The sequence below is a fragment of the Lissotriton vulgaris genome, unplaced genomic scaffold (genome assembly GCF_964263255.1).
Source record: "Lissotriton vulgaris unplaced genomic scaffold, aLisVul1.2 SCAFFOLD_4134, whole genome shotgun sequence".
In the NCBI taxonomy this organism is placed as follows: Eukaryota; Metazoa; Chordata; class Amphibia; order Caudata; family Salamandridae; genus Lissotriton; species Lissotriton vulgaris.
The window spans coordinates 98275-121868 of record NW_028247047.1 but is presented as its reverse complement, the minus strand read 5'-3'; the positions used below and the strand labels follow the sequence as shown (position 1 = coordinate 121868).

General features: G+C 43.2%; 1 protein-coding gene and 1 pseudogene across 1 annotated transcript in view; one reads left to right on the top strand and one right to left on the bottom strand.

The window, feature by feature from the left end:
- Positions 1–23594, bottom strand: part of LOC147665646 (ectonucleoside triphosphate diphosphohydrolase 6-like) — a 169901-nt gene that overhangs the window by 49193 nt on the left and 97114 nt on the right. The window contains exons 8-9 of the mRNA XM_086949616.1: positions 12831–12887; positions 1524–1636 (exon numbers count right to left, since the gene is read on the bottom strand). Coding sequence (XP_086805742.1) covers positions 1524–1636; positions 12831–12887 — 170 coding nt within the window. The remainder of the gene's footprint in view (positions 1–1523; positions 1637–12830; positions 12888–23594) is intronic.
- LOC147665647 (pre-mRNA-splicing factor SPF27 pseudogene) lies at positions 22662–23384 on the top strand (annotated as a pseudogene).

Sequence of the window (23594 nt, the reverse complement as noted above, 5' to 3'; positions counted from 1 at the left end):
CGCCTGGTCAGAGAAAACCTGGAGCAGTGAAAGCTGGCCTGCCATAGCAAGTGATAGAGCTCCTGCAGAATGGCACAACCGATTGGGTCTCATGGCCAAAACAAGGATCCAACATGACATATCCTTGATGAGTTCCAAGCTCCGGATCATGGCGGCATTGTTAAAACAATGAACATGCTTTTATTTTTTTACCAGTAGCAGAGGAGCATGGCAAGAAAGCAGCCCTGCAACCATGGTGTCTCAAGACGAGAGGCTAAACATAGTGAGCAGAGATAGCAGAAAGTCAGCAGCGAGGCCAACCTATCGCAAGTCATTCAAACTTCTATCAAAATTACCAAAACAGCTGCAGGAGGCAAAGCCGTGCATATAGTAGTGGCAGACTAACAGGAGAGCAGTCACCTTGGGAATCCAACAGGGCTGGTGAGCTGACTGGTGACTCTTGGGTTCATGTTCCCAAGAACAGAGCTTACGGGCCTGAGTCCATCATAGACGCCCCGCTCTCCAGGCCTCGCGTTCAGGCTGTGCTTGAGGGCTTGTAACTGAACTGTGCTCTAAGTAGTTAGAGCCATATGATCGATAAAAAGTAATTTGAAAATAGCTTCAGCCAAGAACAAGACCCCCATGGCACCATCCATTAAAAAATTGTTGGCTAATCTGAGAACTCAAATGAGGGATGGCCCGGAGCCAACTTTTACGATGCAGCAAGAAAAGAGTGGCTCCTCCACCTGGTGGATGTCCAGGCACCAGTGACCTGAGGTGAGATATAGATGATGTTGCAAAAATATAGGAAAGATAGCCTTGTGCTAAGATTTGCTAAGGCATTGAAAGTTTTGCTTCCTTTTTTACAGAAAGAAGATAGACACAGAGATCCAGTCCAGACATTGTTTTAAGAACGGGCATAAAAACAAAATGAAATGGCAGGGAGAGGTGGAATTCTCAAGAAACACAATATTATGTTGGATGAATCTATGACTACAACACTAATTCCACTGCAATAGCAATTTGCTAATTTGTGGGATTGCCACTTAAGTATATAGGAGAAAGAATTTATGATTGTAACAACCATATCACTTAAGGTTTTCTTTAATCACTTTTAGTCTTGTGTTCTTCGATTTATCTAGCCGGCCGGGAACATCCTGTAATTATAATAATCACACTACAAGTAGTGCCAATAGGTAGAGTCTCCATAACTGCCTTGTATGAATAAATGTGGTTGCGGCCTAGTTAATTTCACATCCTTGTGTTGTGTCTTTGCTCATGAGCGGGAGATAGCAGCATGGTGCACGGAGATGGGTTTCAGGTCCATGTCTGCTAGGTGGAAACCCGGATGAAACCTGGCTACACCGTCCATCAGACAGTGCCTCCAAAGATGCTCTTACAATCAGAAGAGAAGCAGCAACTATTTGAACCTAACTATGTTCTAAGCATTGTTTCATACATCAATAATGCATATTTACAATACAATATTTAGACTTATGTATACATTGCTAACTGTCACAACAGAAAAAGATAAGAATCATTACCTGAAAAACTTTATTCTTTTGAAATCCAAGTTCTTTCAGTAAGACGTAGATATACGTAAGGTCCATACAGAGAAAAGGATTATGTCCGGCAACATCTTCTGTTCTTTTACAAACTAAGCAGACAAACAGGATAGACCTTATTACCTCATGCATTACAGATTAGAAAACCATAAATGAACTTCACCCATTAAGCTTTACTTGAGAAAAATTGTGACAAGGTGTGGATGACTTGGTGGGGTATATAAGGCAATTGCTTTCCTGAAGTTAAAAACTCATTGTCTCTATGTATATTGTTGTATTTGCCAACATTTAACATATCACAAAATGTAAAGGAAGTGGTTGATATAATTTATTTTTAATTCTCTTCAGCGTAGGAGATAGGGCAGAATGCTAAATTTGCATTATCCCTCTTTAAAAATATAAGGACCACCATCTGTGGATAAATGTTATATGAGTGCATGCTCCAAATAAGTGATCTCAATATTTTGTGTTATTTGACAAACTACGGAGGTCCCTGGGCTATAAATTATTCATTCATACCATAAACCAGGAAAAAGTCCTATGTGTATGGTCGATATTTTGCGTGCATGCTTATTATTAATTATTTTGCACTAAATATTGAATAACCAATAAATGCAGGGTTATAGTAGGTCCTGAAGAAAGCAAATTGACCCTACAGGGGCAGGAAAATGACTGAAACAGGTCGACCTTATAGATGTCCTGGAAACACAATATCCAAATGACATCGGACTGTTTTTAATCTTGCCCTAGACACTATAGAATTAATAACTCTCAATAGAGGATCTAGAGATATTTTTAATTCACTTCCACTCCCTGCACTCGCCCTAATAAGAGCTCCACTTAAACGCGCTGAGACCGCTCATACACAATAGGCGCATGAGTGTAGGTCCGATGATGAAGCAAGCCACAGGTTGTACCTGTGGGTGAGGACCCTATAATAATAATAATAATAATAATTATATATATATTTTTTTCTTCTTTTTTCTCACAAAGAATGTGGCACACAAAGTTCTGGATTATTCATGAGGGTTTATTACTCCAACTCAGACCAACGCGTTTCAGCCTGGGAACAGGCTTTGTTCACGGTAAGTGAGCCATTAACTATGTCTACTATTTATCCCACTTGGCTATTAAGGTGCATTGTGGGACTAGTGGTTCGATTAAAAACAATTAATTTCACATGATTTTTGACATATATCATTTTCAGCACATAATTATAGGTATATGATTTGTAGCTGCCACATATAAGCACTGATAAATGTTGTTACGGTATAGTACCTTAATTCAACATCCTTCCTATGCGTGTATTTGCATTAATTGGTATAGTACTAAATGTACATAAAGCACAAATTGCGACAGATTGAATCAAAGTTTATAATCAGACTCAAAACTAAAATGCCCAGAGGGATGAACTTAGACGAGGAACTCTATGTATATTTAGAATAACATCAGAGAATTGCCATATGAACTACTATAGTGAAATGTAAATACATTGAATTGCTTTAATTAGGTACTATACCAATTAATGCAAATACACGCATAGGAAGGATGTTGAATTAAGGTACTATACCGTAACAACATTTATCAGTGCTTATATGTGGCAGCTACAAATCATATACCTGCATTTTGATTATCATAAATTGAATGCTCAATATCAATGTAACGACACAGTACCTAATGTTGATAATTATGTGCTGAAAATGCTATATGTCAAAAATCATGTGAAATTAATTGTTTTTAATCGAACCACTAGTCCCACAATGCACCTTAATAGCCAAGTGGGATAAATAGTAGACATAGTTAATGGCTCACTTACCGTGAACAAAGCCTGTTCCCAGGCTGAAACGCGTTGGTCTGAGTTGGAGTAATAAACCCTCGTGAAAAATCCAGAACTTTGTGTGCCGCATTCTTTGTGAGAAAATTGAATATTGGGCCAGGATCCGGCCCCCATGCAGAGCACCCACAACAGAGCGCTCGGAGTCGAGAGGATCACTTTGCAGAGTTGGAGATATATATATATATATATATATATATATATATCCACAATACCTCGCAGATCAGCCTCGCTTCAGCGCGAAATCACAAGTGTGGTCCCAAGTTGTAATGCATTATTTTATTTCCTTCTGCAAAGAGTCAAGACGCGTTTCGGCCGTCCAAGCGGCCTTGATCACATGACTACGCAGTCTGACAAGCCCCATTTCAAAGTGCACATTCATCATTATTATCATAGACATAGAAGTAATACTGTTATGTGTAAATACATATACATGGATGCTTTTTTACCTCATTGTTTAAATGTTTAAATACTTTTTATAGGTACAACCATGAACAATTTAATGTCAGCATAAATGCTTGATTATTGACGGCAAATAAGATCATCACAAAATTGAAGGTTCTGCAAAGTTACATCACTTTTTTTCTTTTTAGTATCTATACCTGCATAATGCTTAAAAGAACCTCAATAACCATGCAGTCATAAAAGAATTAGATGCACTTCATGTACATTTTCTCTTTCTTATAGTGCTCACCTTAACGTGAAATGATAAATAAACTTGAACATTGCTGTTCTTTAAATAATATAAGAGAGAATAAATTCCTCATATATTAAAAAAAACAATCTTTTCATGTGCAGGAACATTCTCATAATAGCGTTGTTTCAATTTTCGATGCTTATCATTGCTTGGAAAGTCTACTATCATTTTCTCAATTTAAATTGTGGATGAGAAGGTATTTGAGTACTACAGTACTTCTTCATTCAAAGTGACCCGTGCTTTAGTGCAACACAGAAAAGTGCTTCATGTCAATAAAGTACAAACATATTGGGAGTTTCAGTGTTTAGGGTCGATATATATACACTGGGGATAGATCTGAGGGAAATGTGCAATGTATCAGATGTGCAAATACGCAAAAGTCTATAAATAGCAAACAAATACTGTACGACAGTGTATCAGATGTGCAAATATGCAAAAGTTTATAAATAGCAAACATATACTATACGACAAGTCTAAAACAATTGATTAAAAGACATATAGATAAAGACTACCCATATTGCCTAAAATCAATTATAAAATACTATATCATTATATGTGGAGGCTATGCACTTATTTCTATCTGGGGGTCCCACAGCGATTGCTAAATAATTGCAAATCAAATCACATCTGAACTAAAAGATACTTCATAAAAACGTGTACAAATCCTCTGTTGCATTCAGTGCCCCCGGCCACTTAGAATCAAACTCTAGAATATATTTAGTCTCTGTTCGTCTAAGGCATGATTCTCTGTCTCCTCCCCTCTTTGTCATTGGATAGACTCAATTGCATAATATTTGAGAAATTTGGGGTCGCTGTTGTGTACAGCCTCAAAGTGCCTCTCAACTGGATAATTCTTGTCTTTATTAGTGATGGCTCGTAGATGCTGCAATATGCGTATGTGTACCTGCAGTTTAGTACTGCCTACATATTTGAGGTGGCAGTCGCATTCCAGGACATAGACACAATATCTGTCTTACAGGTCAGATGTTGCTTTATAATTCTTTTAGTCCCTGAGAATGCTGTGATGTAATCCTTAGTATTCACCCCAAACTGACAGGCCTTGCATGCAGGCATCTATAAAAGCCCTTCCTAGAGGGTAACCAAATGTCCTTTTTAAAAGTTTCCTGGCTATTCCTAGATAACATATTGCCCATACTTCTTGCTTTACGAAAAGCAATAGATGGATTAGCGGGCATCAGATCCCCAATTATGGGATCAGACAGAATAAAATGCCAATTCCGCCTAATAGTACTCCTCAGCTCCTTCTCTTGTTTAGAGTAAATGAGGATCAGACGGACACGTATCTAATACATGGATTTGTCAGCAGACAGACCCACACATATCTGAAAATAGAAACAGACCTCCGCAAATGTGGTGCAAGCACTAATTTACCTGGGTGCATTAGGCCCACTCGCTTGGGGAATTAACAACATTCCCGCATCATTTAGGGTTTCCCCTCTCATGTGTATGATTGCAATGTTTTTGGGGAAACTAAAGGCCCTTAAACGTTCTTATTCCTTCCGAAGTTAATATAGCTATAAATCATTCACTCACGGATGAAAATGGTTTAACCTGGACTTTGATGCGGCACAATGTGTGGGTCACCTGAAAGAATCATTTTGATCTTTTACTCATCAGGCTCATGCTTCTTACATGAGCCCTTGTGATTCGAGCAACGCATAGAGTAAAAAAACTCAATCAAGGTGTGTGGATACTGTGTTCACGAAAGGTAGAAAGAATACTTAAGTGCTTCACGGAAGCGCAACCTCTTGCACATTAACCACTAACATTAAAGTGAGTGCCAGCAAAAATGGATAAAGTTAACAATCATCAACTGGGTCAATGGAAACTAGCAACACTTCTGAACAGTTATTAAGATGTACACCAGGGACCCCTTTTTGAGCTTTTCTTCTCCATGCATTTGTTGAGAGGCAAAACAGAAATAAAAATAGACCTCAAATGTCTTTTTATTTTGTGAGGTTTAGGAAGCAAGTGCAGTAAAACTGTGCATGCTATTCTGCCAGTGATAGCCCTCTTATAAGCTGTTTTTACATAATTTGATGGACATCTTTCAACTGTTATGTCATTTTTGCGGTTTTCAGTTTAATGGTGGAAAAAACACCTCTTGAAAGTAAATCTGTATCCAGTACTTTCAGCATGGTCTACTGGGCCAATTTCAGTTCCTCATTTGTGTTTATCTTCTCTTGGCTCTTTGTATGAAGGATATCTTTATAACGGTTAACCCCTACTAACTCCTTGTCGTTACTGGGAAATATGAGGCATTACCATGTCCTGCTGTGAGTAAAAAAAAAAAAAGCTCTAGCTTAAAGTAAGCTTTTTCTGTGTCACCAAACCCCTGAAGCCACTGGCACCACTGTATAATGAGCAGATTCAGGCTAAAGAATGCTAACTGTTGCTTTATATCCATCATAATGAGGGATGGGTGCAAGTGGTGGAGTTTCATCCTGAGGAATGCCGCAAAGGGGCAGAGTGAGCACCACAATTTCAAGCGCATATCCCTGGGTGCCCTTACATCAGTATGTAAGGGCACCGAAGGGTACAGACTCCAGTTGAGTGCATATCTCTCAGTGCCCATACACATTTATGTAAGGACAACAAGGGGTATGTGCTGCAGTGCAGTGCATACCCTTGAATGTTCTTAGATAAGTAAGGGCACCAAGGGCTATGCACATTAATTTCTTTCACAGTAAATCAATCAATATATACTTTATTTGCTTTAAAATAGCAAACCATAAAAGTCAGTTCAATGACATCAGACAGTATGCAGCATAATATGTAAAAGCAGAACATTTAGGAATTATCAAGCATGGAGTCCCTAAGTTACATAGCACAGTTTAAAAAACAAGCAACAGATTAACAGATAAAGGGATTTTTTACTGTAATACCTGTAAAACAACCATAGCAGACCCCCACCCCCCCCGCTTCAAGTGATTACCCAAGTGGTGTTTAGAACTTGGAGGGCTGCACTCCAATGGACAGGATGGAATCGCATACTTACCCAATAGACCCCACTTTCGGAGTGTAGATGGTTGGCCCAACTAGCTATTCTAGAAGGATTTAAAGGTTGGGCCCACTTTCGAAGACTGGCGATGTCTTGATGGGGGAGTCATATGAAGTCTCTGGAACTTAGCCACGCTCTCTGTACTTATCAGAATCAGCTAAACAACATTTCTGAATATAGTCCCCGGGAGAGGAAACTGCTTATGGGTCATCTGGGTAAGGGTGAAGTGTCTCAGATTCACAGGTCGCTCATTGTGCACTCTCCCACAATCCTGGACGCTTTGAAAGAGAGGTGGGGGAGCTGCGGTGGAACCTTAGACAAAGCAGATTGGAGTGACGCCTGTATGGTTCCTCATACACTGGCAATGTCCGATAGGCTCCACCTGGTGCAATTTAAATATCTGCCCCAAGTGCACAAGACGCCTCTGAACATGTTGCAGTTAGGTACTTGTGACTCTCCGGCATGTTACAGGAGCTAAGATCCCACAGAAGACTTTTTTCATGTCGTATGGAAGTGCAGAGTAATACGCTCCTATTGGGCTGTCCTTATAAAGATTGTTTCAGCGATCATAGGATCCCACATTGAACTACAACCCTGAATTGCACTCTTGGGCAAGGAGGACATGGGAGGGCCTAGGGTTTGGCCTGGGGACATTACTAGCTAAGAGGGATATAGCTCACAACAGATATCACCCATAGCCCACTTAATAGAGACATGGAAGAGAAGTATGGACTGGTGAAGCAAGCTAGAATAAATTATATATGAAGCAATAGGATGCCCAAAACAATTGCAGAAGGTGTGGAAGAAATGGTGGGACTATCATGGACTGTTGGGTTAGCAGAACATTGATGCCACACCCAGCGTTTTTGGGGGCAAGGACCAGAATTGGATATGGCAAAGTATTATCATGATAGGACATTTCGCTTGTGAAATTGGGCGTATCAGAGCAACTGTTCATATTGTAAGTTGTAAAAAACCAACAAATATTGCAATAAAAAAATAAATAATAATAAAGCGGGCCTGGCCAGGATAAAACATTGGCTTCAGAAAGAGGGATCTAAGGTACTTGTCTTGGGTAAATGAGGCATCACAAGCAAACAGAGGAAGGTCCTTGTTGTGGGCCAGTATTCTGAACAACCAAGTAAAAAATGAACCATATTTAACCTAAAACGAGTTAACAGATAAGGGTAAGTATTAGACATGTCAAACAGGAGATAGGGTTCTACTGACAAAGACGACTGTATAAGACAGTATGACCTGACTGAAGGCATGGTTAGAGCAATGGATTCCCACTCATCGTGCAATTGTCTGAGGAAAGCTGCTTTGATCCAGGTAAGGTCAGCTTTTTTTAATGTACACAGGGGTGCTAAAGAAGGAAGGTTGCCTTAATTTAAAAAGACAATCACGAAGATGGGTGATCCAAGATATGCGAGACACCCTCAAACCTAAACAGTAATTAAATATTTTCCTGTTAAGTGATAGTTCAGGATTAATCGAACAGTTATGAGATGTCTCAGATGGATTGTGTTCAACAGAAACCACAGCCCCAACTCTTTGTGGACATTAAAGGTGGGCGAACTGATGGGAAGTGCAAGTAGCATTCTGAGAAACATGGTCTCACCATGCTGCAAAGGAGTGGCATTGGCGTAGCCCCAGATTTCACGACCGTAACATACTTTGGGTATGCACTTGGCCTTGTAAATCTCTAACATAGCCATCATTATTTGTGATTCAGCCTGGCAGCAAAATCAAAAAAGGCGGCAGAGCTTCTAGCAAAAAACATGTCTTCTTGTCCTGACCAAAGAGGACCATGTGAGGGAAGAGGCAAACATAAAGCCAAGGTATGAAAAAGTTTTGAATCTGGTAAGTGCGTGACCTTTGAAAACGTGAGCTCTACTACTGGTGTTTATGGGATCTATCAACATAGTGTGCGATTTGGGTGAGTTGATACTGAGATCGAGTCCATATGGTTGCAGAAAAGGTCCACCAGGATTTGAAGCATTTGTGCAGTCCTCAAGATCAAAACATTGTCATCTGCATATAAAAGAGCTGGGATGGGCTGCCACACAGCAGAAAAAGAACACAACCACCAGAAATCGGAATCTCATGCAGTTTGTTAACCAACAATAAACAAAAAGGGAGCTAAAATACAGCCTTGTCTGACCCCTCTGTTAAGTATAAAGTGCTCAGTTCATTCCCCATTCGGACCAAACCTGACAGATGCACTCAGATCGGAGTGCTGGTCACGTAAAAACAAGACAATATTTTTGTCAACCCCAATGTCTAGCATAATTCACCACTGCTACTCTCGGTTGACTCTATCAAAAGCAGAACTTAGGTCCATGAAAGCCAGGTGGATTGCTCTAGGTTTGCCACGGTGTTATTTATTGATTAAAAGATACAGGTTAAGGCACTTATCTTCGGTGCACTTTCAAGGGGTAAAACCATATTGGAAATCTGCAAGTACTCCATGTGCTTTGTCTCAAGTGGTTAGACTAGATAGGAGCACTTTACCAATGACTTTGACCTCAGAGTCTAGCAGAGAAATCGGGTGGTAGCATCGAGGATCATCCCTCAACAAGCCTTTTTTTGTACACAGGAACAATGACAGAAGTGGATCAAGTACTGGGAGGTTATGCTTAAAAACGGAGGTAAAATAAATAGTTAAAATGGGGTTCCATAAAGGAGTGTTGGATTTAAATAGGTCCATCGGTATTCAGTTAGGCCCTGGGACCTTGGGATTAGGCAAGGTAGAAATGGCTTCCCTAACTTCCTTCAAGTCAAGAGAAAGAGAGAGGTTGAGCACAGAAGTCAATGTCAGAGGGAACTCTAAATGTTCTGTGGTGGAGCAAATGTCACAAATGGCCTTAAAATGTTTAATCCACATGTCGGCTGTGATATGCTGTGATAAGGAATTACCAGCAGTAAAAAAAGGGTGATTCAACACCTCTCAGAAGTTAGCACTGGAAGTAGATTGTACAAGCAGAAACATGCCAGGCCTCGAGTTTTAGTGTGTGTTTCTATTCTGGAGGGTGGCTTTGTAGTGGTTTCTAAGGGAGGCAACACTGCATCTATCTCTAGGCTTTTCCTTAAGGGCTGTCAGAAACACACTGTGAGCCCTAGTACAAGAATGGTCAAATTATTTGACATTATTCAGCTGACTTGGTCAAGATGAAGTAAGAAGGACAGCAACATGTCAGCTAATGGTATCATACGCATGGAGAAAAATCTCCGCAGAACATAGCGTATCAAGACACCGCATAATGGAATCAAGGCAGAGACTAAGCAGTTTACAATAAAAGGGTCCAGGATCAATGCTATGCCATCTACGTCTATGCCCTTGGTAGGTGTGGATAACCGCGGTGAGGTGAGATTTTTGGAGAAGTCTGTGTGGTGCTTCCATGATAGGGTGGCGACAAGGGGATTATGATCACTTCTAGTGTTTCATAACACATCGGTGTGTCAACAGTTGCAACAAGGTTTTGAAAACAAAGATGTAAGCTATAATAGCAGAAGCACCTTGCCCCGTGAAAGTAGGTTTGAAAACCCCGCCCCCATCCTGCATTGCGCTCTCAAGTTAAAATCGCTCACAAGGGTATTAAATATTTCTCCTTGTGTGGTGTGTACACATGAGTGTGTGGAGGTGAGTGTAGGAACCCATCACCAGATCAACAGTCTTCACAGCAATATAAGTGAAAATCAACCATTAACCCCTTGCATGCTCGTGACAGAACCATTCCGTCACGAGCCACGGTGGTGCTTGTCTGGTGACGGAATGGTTCCGTCACTGCCCGGCTGGCACGCCTACGCGGCACTTATCTCACGCCTGCGCGGAGCGTTCCATTGAGCGGGTTGGGCCGTGACAGAACCATTCCGTCACAAGCACAGCGCCACCGCGGCTCGTGACGGAGTGGTTCCGTCACGAGCATGGCGGCGCCGCGCGGCCCCCCTCCCCCCTAGCGCTGCGGCGGAATTACCGCTGCGGCCAAGGGGTTAAAACAACAGGTATAAAAACATTGCCAGAATGGGGGGCAACTATCAAGCAAAGATCTAATTGTGCTAACATGGCTGGGAGTGAAAAGGAGGCTGTTGGAGTTATAAAAATTAATGACAAGCAACCTGCAAGAACTAGAAAAGGATAATCACAGGGTTAACAAGTTGGGGCATTCAAGATATACTTGGTCTATTTGACACTTGAGAAGAAGTGAGACTAGGGTTGTGACACCACCCTTGGCTCTCCCAGACTGAGAGCACAGAGTGGGCACAGAAAAACTGCGCTAGCCATAAAAAAAGGCTATGACTCATGTTCCAGGTCTCTTGTAGTCAGAAAATGTCATAGCTCCTTATAAAAGCCAGCCAGAAGGGGTCATCTCTGAGACTTGATACAACAGAAATGTTCCATGAGAGAATGACCAGCACATAAAAGGGGAATTATTGGAGCAACTTATGTTCAGAGGGTGGAGGGTTCTGAAGCCCGAGGATGCAGACAAAGGAGTGAGCCAATCAATAGTGTCCAAGGTGCTGAGAGGGTCAAAAGAATTTGAAGTAGGTACACTAAACGTATCACTGTGGGATTAGGCAGGTTGGACATGGAAAGGCCAGCTGCGCAAAGGGCAATAGGCTGAGAGTCTGGGAAGAGCAAATATGGTTATAAAAGTATTCCAACATTATTGGGGTGATACTTGTTTAAGGATTACGCTGCAGAGTTAATGACCTGAAAATATTTCTACCGCTAAGTGCGCTATTAAAGTTAATGACTATGCAGTCCCCGGACAGAGTTTTAGAGCTTTTGCCCAGCCAAGTGACATTTGACCGTGATGAACAGGTGTAGACTGGAGCCAACCATGGAGCCAGTCAACAACCTTCTTAAGTCGGTGAGGCTGGCTTCAGTTGAGGGACATTATTCAGGACAACAACAAATGGAGTAGCTGCCGGTAGAAGGTCTATACACTCTTGACCACTGTTGATCAGGTGCACCTTATTGCTCGAGGACGATTTTCCTTCAGGCAGAGTGAACCCTGAGCTAGGATGTGAGTGAGTGTTGGTGGGTTGCATTTGGGGACAGTCAGACGATTTCTCACTGGATGGGTCAGAGACAGTGACTGTGACATTAGATCCGACAGTCTCTGCTGGCATAGCAGGATGACTGCAGTGAGGCTTAGGTGTTGGCATGATACGCAGCACTGGAGAGTCTTTTAATTGACAAGTTTTATTCTATGCTAGCACAACAGCCACTAGCATACAGCACGAAAACATGGTTGTTTTAAATAGAGGGCACATGGCCACAATTAAATCTGGGAATGCAGAGAAGAGAGCATTGTATAGTTGAATGGTACAACTGGACTCTCCTCTGTGAATGTTTTTCTAAAAACAGACATGAATTTTAGAACAAATTTTGTCTGCTGATGAAAAACAAGTACTTTCTGATATATAAAAAAGGGTTTGCACAATGATGTTACTTCTGATATTCAATAATAACTACAAATCTACTTGACAGTTACTTTTGGAAATACTGTATCAGTCAAAAAAATCTGGGTACGTTTGCATGTAAGACAGAGAACTGGTAATGAAGTTCTTTTGTGAGGAAAGAGATTCAATAAATAATGAATCTATAAAAAGGTGATGATTCTGAGAATAAAATTGCATGTATGCTTCACCAACATTGTTTTCAAAACGGAAAGCATGCAACAATACATTTAAAGCTAAAAGAGATTTATTATATTTCTAACTTACCATTCTTTGCTGCAATCTCGAAGTCTTCAACTGTAAGGCTTCCTCCTTTTTCTGTATCTAAAGAACGACATATACACGTTTCAAGAAAATAAAAAGGCAATGTTTCTGCAGCAAGTGCTTGTTATTTGAGCTGAGATCTGTTCAGAAACAGTATGCACCTAGGTGAGGTGATTTCCACATAAGGTTCAGACTACTTATGTGGCCTGGGTAGAAAAGTCTCATGACCTCAGACATAGGGTTTAAACAACGCAAATATTACTTAAAGTAGGAACTTTGGTACTCAAAGTCCTTTCATGTGGTGTTCATCTCCGTGGCCACTGAGAATCAAAATCATGTTTCATTTGCAATTCCTCATACTACAAAGGGCCCAAAGGTAACTAATGATCGTAAGAGGATAGTAGGCAGGAGTCTGTGGAGTATGACTAGTTACTCACCTCCCATCACTTCACAAATCTCAACGTATTGTCTGTTATTAGCGGGACCATGGTACTCTTTGAAAAAGATCTTCAAAGGAATTCAGCACCAAATGTGTTATTGCCCTACAAGCAAAATCACTTGCTCCATGCTAAACATATATATCATCTCACAGATTCGCGTTTGCATGCTACATGTTACACTCATTCTCCCACAAAGCATTATGGTAGGTGTAACTCCGTTTACTCACATTTATTTTGAATTCATTATTTCGACCTTCTCTAAGAGAGGATTCTTTCCATTTAAGAGTTCTTACATGCTACTAACATATTACTCTTGTAAAATACGAACAGAAGAGAGGTGCATGCTTTCGTCTCAAACTTCTGATATCAAACATAATGCATTATGGCTGCTATACAGTTTCCTCTTCAATCCCAGTCTTTTGGACACAAGAGAAAAAGCGCCACTTATAGACAGGACATCAGGTGACTTTGTTGACAAGATCTACCCATGGGGCACCCTACTTGTAAGAAAAATGCTTCTTTTTACATGATCACACACATTCTTTTTTTGACGGGTGCTGCTGTTTTTTTTCTTTGTGTACCCTGCTAACCAGGCCCCAGTGCATGTGCAAGGCCATCAAAATATGTGGAATGGCATGTATGTTTAGTATTTTATATACCCTGGCAGTGAAAAACCTCTAAAGTAGTTTTTCGTAGAAAGAAGGCACTGGTTTACAAAATTCCATGTTATAAGTGCTAGACTGGGAATAGCGAGAAGGTTCAGGAACTCATGTTACTAAAATTCCAACTTAATGGTAAAGTTAGATTTATATTATTATTAAGGAACAGCAAACACTTTCCGAAAGGTATTGGTTTCTGCCCAACACCAAAAGGCTTTTCTACCAGTGCCCAGATGTCACGGATGCCCTTATGGCTCCCATGGTGTGAGATGTGGATTGCTCCCAGGCAGTGGATGAAGGGCTTTGGGTGTGGGAGGTGTATTTTGTCCTTCAGGAGGATGGTCTGGGGCTGTGAGCAGCTGCTTGCATATCTGCAAAGAATGCCTGCCCTGTTACTGTCAGATGTTGCTCAGACATGGGCGTCCCTTCCCTTTGTCTTCCTGGTCGGGCTGGGTCCAAAACAGTGAAAGGGGGTATGCCAGAGAACTAGTTTAGAGGGACCTGAAGGAGGGTTTTCCTATTTCCGTAACCATGCCTCTGGGTGGGCACAGGGAGCTCTGCACAAGGGAAGAAAGGTTCTGCTGTTTTTCTGCCAGGCAAACAGTAACTACTGCAAAAGTGGGTAGGTTTGACCTTGGGAACGTTGTTTCCCTATTGGTTACGAAGAAGCCAGGAGTCACCCCCTGGTGGAGGTTATGAGGTCACTTGGAGAACGGGACACTCAAGTGACTGACCCTATGATGACAATATATACCAAACCACACTAAGCAGAGAACATATAAACCACAGACTGGTTGAGGGTCTCCAATACAATATTCCTGAGACTCTGGTATTGAGACATTTGTGCTTAATTCTCTCCCTCTTTTTGATTGATGTGGACTACAATCAACCCTGATTAATAATCCACTTTCTCATACTACTGTTACTACGTAAGTAAACAGACGTTCTTTTGAGGTGCTTACTTTCTTTGATTTGCACTACTGACTTACAACCCAAAAATATATCCACATGTTAAATTGGTTGCAAAACTACACTCTTATTTAGTAGAGGGGTGACATAATTATAAGAAAATTTAAAGAAGTAGACTGTCATTAAGATTCTGTCATACCACTTAAGACAATTTTTAATAATATAGACAATGGGCGAATTTTGTACTGTGAACCAAATCATGTTCTAAAAAGTCAAATTTCACAATGTTGAATATCTGAGGCTGCATAGAATTTCTCCCTTCCATCAACTCACTCTACCATATAGTCCCAAAAAGTAAAACTCTATGAGCAATAATTTCAAAGCAGAAGACAGCATTACATTGGTCACGCTCCCACCAGAGATATCAGAGAGGTGGACTACCTTGACCCATAAAAACACAGGTGCAGAAGCTTTCGTTATGTGAGACGACGCAATAAAGAAAAAAAAGAAAAGTGAAAGAGTTAACTTTTTTTTAAACCATTCACTGATACACGGCGGTAGGGTCAGAGAAGAGAGGAAGATGATCTACATAGCGCACTCAATCAACACCCTTTAGTCGGACACATAACATACAACTCGCAGGACTGAATTGGTGATGCAGCGAGTAAAACAGGATATAGATGGTCTATCCAGTTGTTTCTAACACAACAACATCTACGACCACTATACAGCAACAACTTCTACCATATAGTCCCAAAAAGTAAAACTCTATGAGCAATAATTTCAAAGCAGAAGACAGCATTACATTGGTCACGCTCCCACCAGAGATATCAGAGAGGTGGACTACCTTGACCCATAAAAACACAGGTGCAGAAGCTTTCGTTATGAGAGACGACGCAATAAAGAAAAAAAAGAAAAGTGAAAGAGTTAACTTTTTTTTAAACCATTCACTGATACACAGCGGTAGGGTCAGAGAAGAGAGGAAGATGATCTACATAGCGCACTCAATCAACACCCTTTAGTCGGACACATAACATACAACTCGCAGGACTGAATTGGTGATGCAGCGAGTAAAACAGGATATAGATGGTCTATCCAGTTGTTTCTAACACAACAACATCTACGACCACTATACAGCAACAACTTGGGGGCAAAGGCTAGGTGACCAAAGCTGCACTAACAGAAATATAAGAGTGTCTGAATTGTGAAACTGGGATCCTGATGAAACTTGAACAAAGATATGAGGTACTAGGTAACCTGAGGAGGGGCACCCAGCCCAAGGTTTTAGGTGTCCTTACAAGTTCCCCTAAAACATAAGGGAGCAATCCTAAGTCAGGTGGAGCAGTAAACTTAGTGTTTTTTTTCTTTTTTTTCTTCATTTGAAACTTATTTTAATGAGGCTTCAGAAAATTAAGCAATTTCTTTTTGTAAAAAACAAAAAGGGGAAAAAAGTACAGGTTCCTTTTATCACTTCCAGTACAATTTGATAATATACACCGATTTAAAAGGAAATAAGCACTGAAAAAATAAAAATCTGTTTAGATATACCAAGGAGGTTGTCCTTTTTATGTACATGCACCCAGGACTACCTCCTGCCTTGGTACACTAAAGGAAGGTTATAAAATGCTTTACAAATATTTTCCACTGAAAAGTAATGAGGCACAATGGCGATGAGTGTGCTAGTACAGTCCTGCATGCTAAAACAGTGATGCTCATGAAGGTTCTCCCCTGCTCCTTTTCCCTGATCTGAATGCAAAACACTGGCTCGGGAAAGAGAATTGAATACATAAGCAATCGAGACATTCAGTAGTTCTCCAGTAAAATTGAAAGATCAATTTGTAGAGAAATAATAATTTACCTTTACACAAGTTAAGTTGACAAACTCATTTGTGAAACAGTTAGGAAAGAAGACGTGGCAACATTCTGTTTTTATGAAGTAATGATGCTCCAACTGTCGGCACAACCCTGTTTGAGGTGGAAGGAGGGAATTAAATTGGACAAATTGAAGCTTGTGTTATAACTAGGTGTTCACATCCCTGGGAGAGTGGTGTGGGGAGCACTGGACATTTGGTCATTGTGTAATGGCTTTTTGCTCCGGGCATAAGCAGAGTCTTTCTGCTTTCCCTTGTCTTCCTAATATAAACTTGTAAACTTGAGGATTTGTAGAGCGCAGTTGTTGCCCGTGGGCGTCCAAGCGCTAGGGAAATCGTAAACCTACAGTGCACATGGAGGGGAGAAAAAGATAGCGGAGTTTAGCAAACAGATGTGAAGAGATGAGTCTTCAGTTGTTTGCGGAATATATTAAGGTTCTGGGTGGCTCTAAGATGAAGTGGTAGGGCATTCCAGGCCTTCGCTGCGTTGTACATGAACGTTCTTCCGCCTGTTCTGGATCTCTTTATTCTTGGGACGACTGCCAAGAGAGTCTGGCTAGAACGGAGATTCCGCTTCGGGATGTACTGACAGATCAGCTTACGGGTGATGATAGGACCCATGTTCCAGAAGGCTTGGTGGGCTATACATAGCGCCTTGAACAGAACCCTCTGTCGGACCGGTAACCAGTGGAGGCTTATTAAGCCGGTCCTAACTGAGTGTCTGTGAGGGATTTTAAGTAAAAGGCGAGCAGCGCTGTTCTGAACAGTTTGCAGCCTACGAAGGGTATATTCAGGTGCACCCAGGTAGAGTGCGTTGTTAAAATCGAGCCGGGAGTGGATGAGTCCTTGGATGGCTGCCTGTTTGGCTTCCAGGGGGAGGATGGGGAAGATTTTGTTTAGTACCCTCAGAATGGAAAAGCATGTAGCTGAAAGTTTAGTGGCTTGGGTATTGAAGGAGAGTGAGCTGTCCAGCCATACCCCAAGGCTTTTGATTGCGTTTTTTGGGGTTGGCGGCGGCCCTAGGCTGGGGGGCCAAAGGGAAGGGGGGAGTGCCGGTTCTGAGGGTCCTAGGAGCATTAGCTCGGTTTTGTCTCCGTTCAGTTTCAGGGCTGATGCCGTCATCCAGCTCCTCACTTCCTCTAGGCATTCTCTGAGCCCACCTGGCGCTGTTCGGGATGACTCTTGCGCCAGTGAGACCACCAGCTGTGTGTCGTCCGCATATGAGATGATTTTAACTCCAAAAGGGCGGACGACACTGGCCAGTGGCCTCATGTATAGGTTGAACAAGGCCGGGCTCAGAGAGGAGCCCTGAGGAACTCCACAATTTAGGGGTCTACTGGAGGAAGCTGAGTCGCCGTCAAAAACCCTGCAAGACCTGTTCCTCAGAAAGGATTCAAACCAGGCCCAGGCTCCATCCATGATCCCCACACTAGACAGGCGGCTTAGTAAGGTGTCATGACACACTGTGTCGAAGGCCGCGCTTAGATCAAGGAGGATCACTGCCACTGATCCTCCTTGATCCAAGATTTTTCTCGCTTCCTCTACGACCATGAGGAGGGCGGTCTCTGTCCCGTGCTTGGGTCTGAAACCCGTCTGAGTGGGATCCAGTATATGGTGGTCCTCAAGATAGGACACCAGCTGTTGGTTCACATATTTCTCCAAAACCTTGCTCAGCCAAGGGAGAAGAGAAATAGGGCGATAGTTCGCCAGATCAGACGGGTCCAGATTGGGCTTTTTGATCAGAGACCTGACCATGGCCTGTTTCCACTCGGGTGGGACAGTGCCAGAGGAGATGGAGGAGTTTAAAACCTCTCTGATGACGGGCAAGGTAGTGTGGGATGCTGCCATTAAGATGTCAGGATGGGCAGGGTCGGACGGGGAACCTGATTTAACACTGAGGGCCAGTGATTCTAAAGTGGAGAGGTCTAGCGGGGGGAAGTGAGTTAATTTGTAAGGGGTAAGGGGAGGCGGCGGGCTAGAGGGGTAGTTAGGTTGAGTGAGCGGGTTGGTGTTTGGAGGAGAAAAAGCTGAATAGATTTTGTTTATTTTCAGGTAGAAGAAATCGGCGATGTCATCACACTGGGTGACCGATTTCTCGACATGCACTGCTGGGGCTGGGTTAGTTAGCTTTTTAATGATTTGAAAGATCTCTTTAGGTTTAGATCTTGCATTCAGGATCTTTTCTGCGAAGAACGTCGATTGTGCTGTTTTTATTTGGGATTTGTACTCGTTTAAGGTTTCACAGTACCGAATTTTGTTATCCACTGATTTGTCTAAGCGCCAGCGTCTTTCCGCTCTTCTACAGAGACACTTTTTTTCTCTGAGGGATTGGGTGTACCACGGGGCACTTTTCTGAGGCCGCTTCAGTACAGTCTTGCTCATTGGGAGCGTACAGTCAAGAGTTTGGGAGATCCAGTTGGAATACGCCTGGTTTGCTAAGGCGGGATCGTCCTGGATTTCTGGTAGTGAACTGGCCAGTTTTGTGCACCACTTATCCACTTCAAGGCGCGCCCAGGCCCGCCTAAGTTTGGTGGTGGGAGCCGGAGGAGAGGGTTTAAGTGTGGTCCTTTTAAAGGGGATTAAAAAATGGTCCGTCCATGGTAGGGTGATACCTGGGTCCACTGTGATCTCAGAGCAGTTTGAGAAAATTGGGTCTAATAAATGACCTTTTTCGTGAGTGGGGGTGGGGACGCGTTGAGTCAGTTGTAAAGCTGCTAGGTCGTCTAGTAAGATAGCAGCTGGATGATCAGAGGGGGAGTCGAAGTGTAGGTTCAAGTCACCTAACACGGTGTAACTAGAGGAGGTGCTGACTCTACTGGCTGCATTCGATGGAAGGGATAGGAGGAATTGCTTCGGAAGGCCGGGCGGACGATAAATGAGAGTGCCTGAGAAGCAGATGTTAGGTGAGAGGTTGATGTTAAAGCCCATACTCTCACAGTCCGAGATGGTCTCCGGGGAGAGGCGACAGAGGTATTGCTCCTTGTAAATGATGGCAAGGCCTCCTCCTCTCCCTTTTGGCCGGTCTTGCCGAGTTAATTGATAGCCGGTGGGGAGGGACTCAACTATCGCTGGATTGGATTCGCTGGTAAGCCAGGTTTCCGTAAGGAAGAGCAAGTCCGGGGTGTGCTCTTCTATCAATATGGCAATTTCTGTGCTGTGTTTGGGCAGCGAACGACAGTTTAGCAGGAGCATTTTGAATTCCTGAGTGGCTGTTGTGCGCAGGTAAGGTTTAAGAGACGCAGAACAGGTAGGGCAGATAGAAGGAAGGTCTGTAGCTTGGAGGGAGTGCCACGGGCATGAGGTGACCGGGGGCCTTAGTTGATAAAGGCAATCTGAGGAGTAGCGTATAAGTGCTGGCTGTTGGGGGGTAAGGGGGGGGCCCGAGGCCCGGTCTCGGCGCGGACGAGCGCAGACGAGCTTGCCTTATGCCTTATGCGCGCCTTTGGCGCGCAATCGTCGCGCCCGCTGCGCTCGTCCGCTGCGCTTCCTGTACATGCACATTCTTATGGTCTGAGATTTCCTAGGGGGCGTGGCCTCGGAGTGGGCGTGTCCTGCTCCAGGCGGGGAAAGTGGGCTTTCGACAGAGAAGTCTCTGTAGCCTTCCCAGCGCTCGTTTTTGTGAGGGACAGGTGCCTGCACACAGTAATCGTGTGTAGGAGTCAGGGAGAACGTGCAGTTTAAAAATTACAATTTTCAGTTTTAAAAGCAGCAAAGCGTGAACACAAAACAATCTCCCGGCTGTGCCTCAGGAGGAATACAATTACCCCTCTTATGACCTCTTAGTCGGCTCTGTAGGTTTTTATGTCCTACAGAGGCTATTTTATTAAAACTATACAAGTTGAAAATTGTTTGCTGCAAGAGTTTCATGTTGCTAGCAGATAAAGTTACTTAGCTTAGGAAACAATATCTGTGGTGGGATTTTCCAGCAGATTCTTTGCAGATTCCTCACAAGCTCTTTTAGGAAAAGGGATGGCATTAGAAATCTGTGTGCAAATGAGGTAGCCATCGGAAAACGTGTTACCAAAGCTTTCGCCCCGGGCAGGGTACTGACTCTGCCCTGATTGCAGTAGTGGAGGAAGCCAGACGCATTCTTGACGCAGGAGGTTCCGCAGCTGTGGTCCTCCTAGACCTCAGCGCGGCTTTTGATACCGTCAATCACGGTATCCTTATTCAGCGCCTTACTAGGGTGGGAATATCTGGCCAGGCTCTAAGCTGGATTACTTCCTTTCTGAACGACCGCTCTTACCAGGTCTGCGATGGCACCAACCTGTCTGAGCCGATCCCCCTCCAGTGTGGAGTCCCGCAGGGCTCCTCGTTGAGCCCTACGCTTTTCAATATCTATATGGCCCCACTGGAGGATGTGGTTTCACCCTTCGGGGTGAAAATAGTGACCTACGCGGATGACACCCAGCTTGTCGTCTCGCTATCCCATCATGAAAATGCGGCAGAACGATTCGGGTGCTGTCTGACAGGTATCTTGGCTTGGATGACAGAATCTCGGCTAAAACTCAATGGTTCCAAAACGGAACTTATGATGGTAGGCAACCTTTCCACCTCCCTTCCCAAAACCATGTGGCCCCCCTGTCTGGGTGAGGCGCCCCAACCCAAGAATGAGATTAAGAGCTTGGGAGTATGGTTAGAGCCCGACCTGACGTTCAGAGTACATACGAAGAAAGTGGCAGGGATCTGCTATGGTTTGTTACGCTCGGTCCGAAAGGTGCTGCCTCTCCTCCCTTTTAGTTCAAGGAAACTCCTGATTCAGGGGCTTATACTGTCAAGGCTGGACTACAGTAACGCCTTGCTGCTCGGTGCCCCTGAATCAGCCATCAACACCCTCCAGCGAGTACAAAATGCGGCGGCCAGGGTTTTGACAGGCACTGAAAAAAGAACTTCGGCCAAGCCTGCTCTTAGAGCTCTCCATTGGCTCCCCATCCGGGAGAGAGTTAAATTTAAGGCCCTTTCCATCGCCTTTAAGTCTCTCCAGGGAATGGGTCCCCCAATCCTCAGGGACCTTATATGCCCCTACAAGTCCTCTCGTCCCCTCCGCTCTGACGGGAGCAATTTACTGACTATTCCCAGAGTAAAGAGAGCTCGTTCAGGAGGCAGGAGGTTCTCTGTGAATGTAGCCAAGATCTGGAATGATCTTCCTGCTGCTCTCCGTCTGGAACCCTGTTTCCAGAGGTTTCGGAAATCTTTAAAGACATTCCTTTTTCCACGAGGAATATGAGTCCGCTGTCTGAGGATCTAGGAAGCTAGCTGTGTGTATCAGCGCTGGGACGCTCTCGGGCAGCCATGCGCTTAAGAAATCCAATTCATTCATTCATTCATTCATTCATTCATTCAAGTACATTTTCTTGTGATGGACAAATCTTTCTGTACATTCCTCGCCATATGAAAATGCCCCAAAGCAGCACCTCCCTAGGAGGGGTACTGTGAGGAATTGTTTGTTTGGTAGACCGGGGTGTGAGCCCTGGTCAAGCAGCAAACACAATCCTGGTCAGAGTGCGGTCCAAGCCAACCATAAACTAACCTGTGCTCAACCCTCTGGTAGCTTGGCACAGAGCAGTCAGACTTAACTTATGGCACTGTGTAACATATTTGTGCAACACTTCAAACCGAAATAAAAAGTGAAAACACCACACAAATAGGATCCCTAATCAAGTTAGAAAAATAGAACTGCCTTTAATAAATAGGACAAGACCTAAATGAGATATTCATCTTTAAAGGTTTTAGTGAAAATAGCACTAAAAGGCAGAAAGCACCAGCTGTGGATATCTGGATGGGCTGAACTGGGACAAAGTCAAAATTCAAAATTTCAAGCCGACTATGATGGAAGGTGGGCAGGCTACAAGCCAGTTAGGCCTGCTGAACAGAGTACCTTAAATCCTGGTTTGCGGAGAGGCTGTGATGCGAGGGTCTGCGCTGTCATCGAGGATCCCGCTCACCGGGCTTGCGATGCATAGTACAAAACTATGGAAGTTGGCGGGTACGAGTTTGGTGGCTGGTGATGTTGTTGTGGATGCGCTGCCCTATTTTGACCAGGGCTATGATGCCCCAGGGGTTCGAGAGGCGGCAGCTGCATTGGTAGAAGAAGAAACCAGACGATATCGCCCAACTAAGAACTACCTGAGTTACTTACCAACACTAGACTACACTGCATCTGAAACCACAATCATGAGAAATGAATTTGAAAGACTGGCAGCTCGACAGCCTCTAGAACTTCTCAGCATGAAAAGGTATGAGCTGCCTGCTCCTTCTGCAGGACAGAAGAATGACATAACTGCATGGCAGGAATGTGTTAATAACTCCATGGCACAGCTGGAGCATCAGGCTGTTCGAATTGAGAACCTGGAGATCATGTCGCAACATGGCCCGAATGCTTGGAAAGTTTATAAAGATAACTTGGTTCGTATGATAGAAAACTCCCAGAAGGAACTTCAGAAGCTGAGGAAGAATATTCAGGATCTTAATTGGCAACGAAAGAACATACAGCTAAATACTGGAGCAAAACTTCGAGAAATGGAGTCCACATGGGTTTCCCTTGTTAGCAAAAACTATGAGATCGAACAAGCAATTGTCCAGCTGGAAATTGACATCCATCATATAAAACAGCAGCAAGGAGATGAAAACAAAGATCTCCTTGACTCTATTGGGATGGGGTACAAAGTCATCCGCTAAGGAATCCTGCTCCATGGACATAGCCCCCACGAGACTGGCCCAAGGATTAAATGGGCCAGAATCGATCCAGCGAAAAAACATAAGGAGGTAGTAGAAATGTGTAGAAATGAGATTACTCATTGTCTTGGAGATGTCATCAATCCTGCAACCCTGCTTTTAAGTTTTATCAGGATGAATACAAACATCGAAGGAATATTCACAAAGAAACAG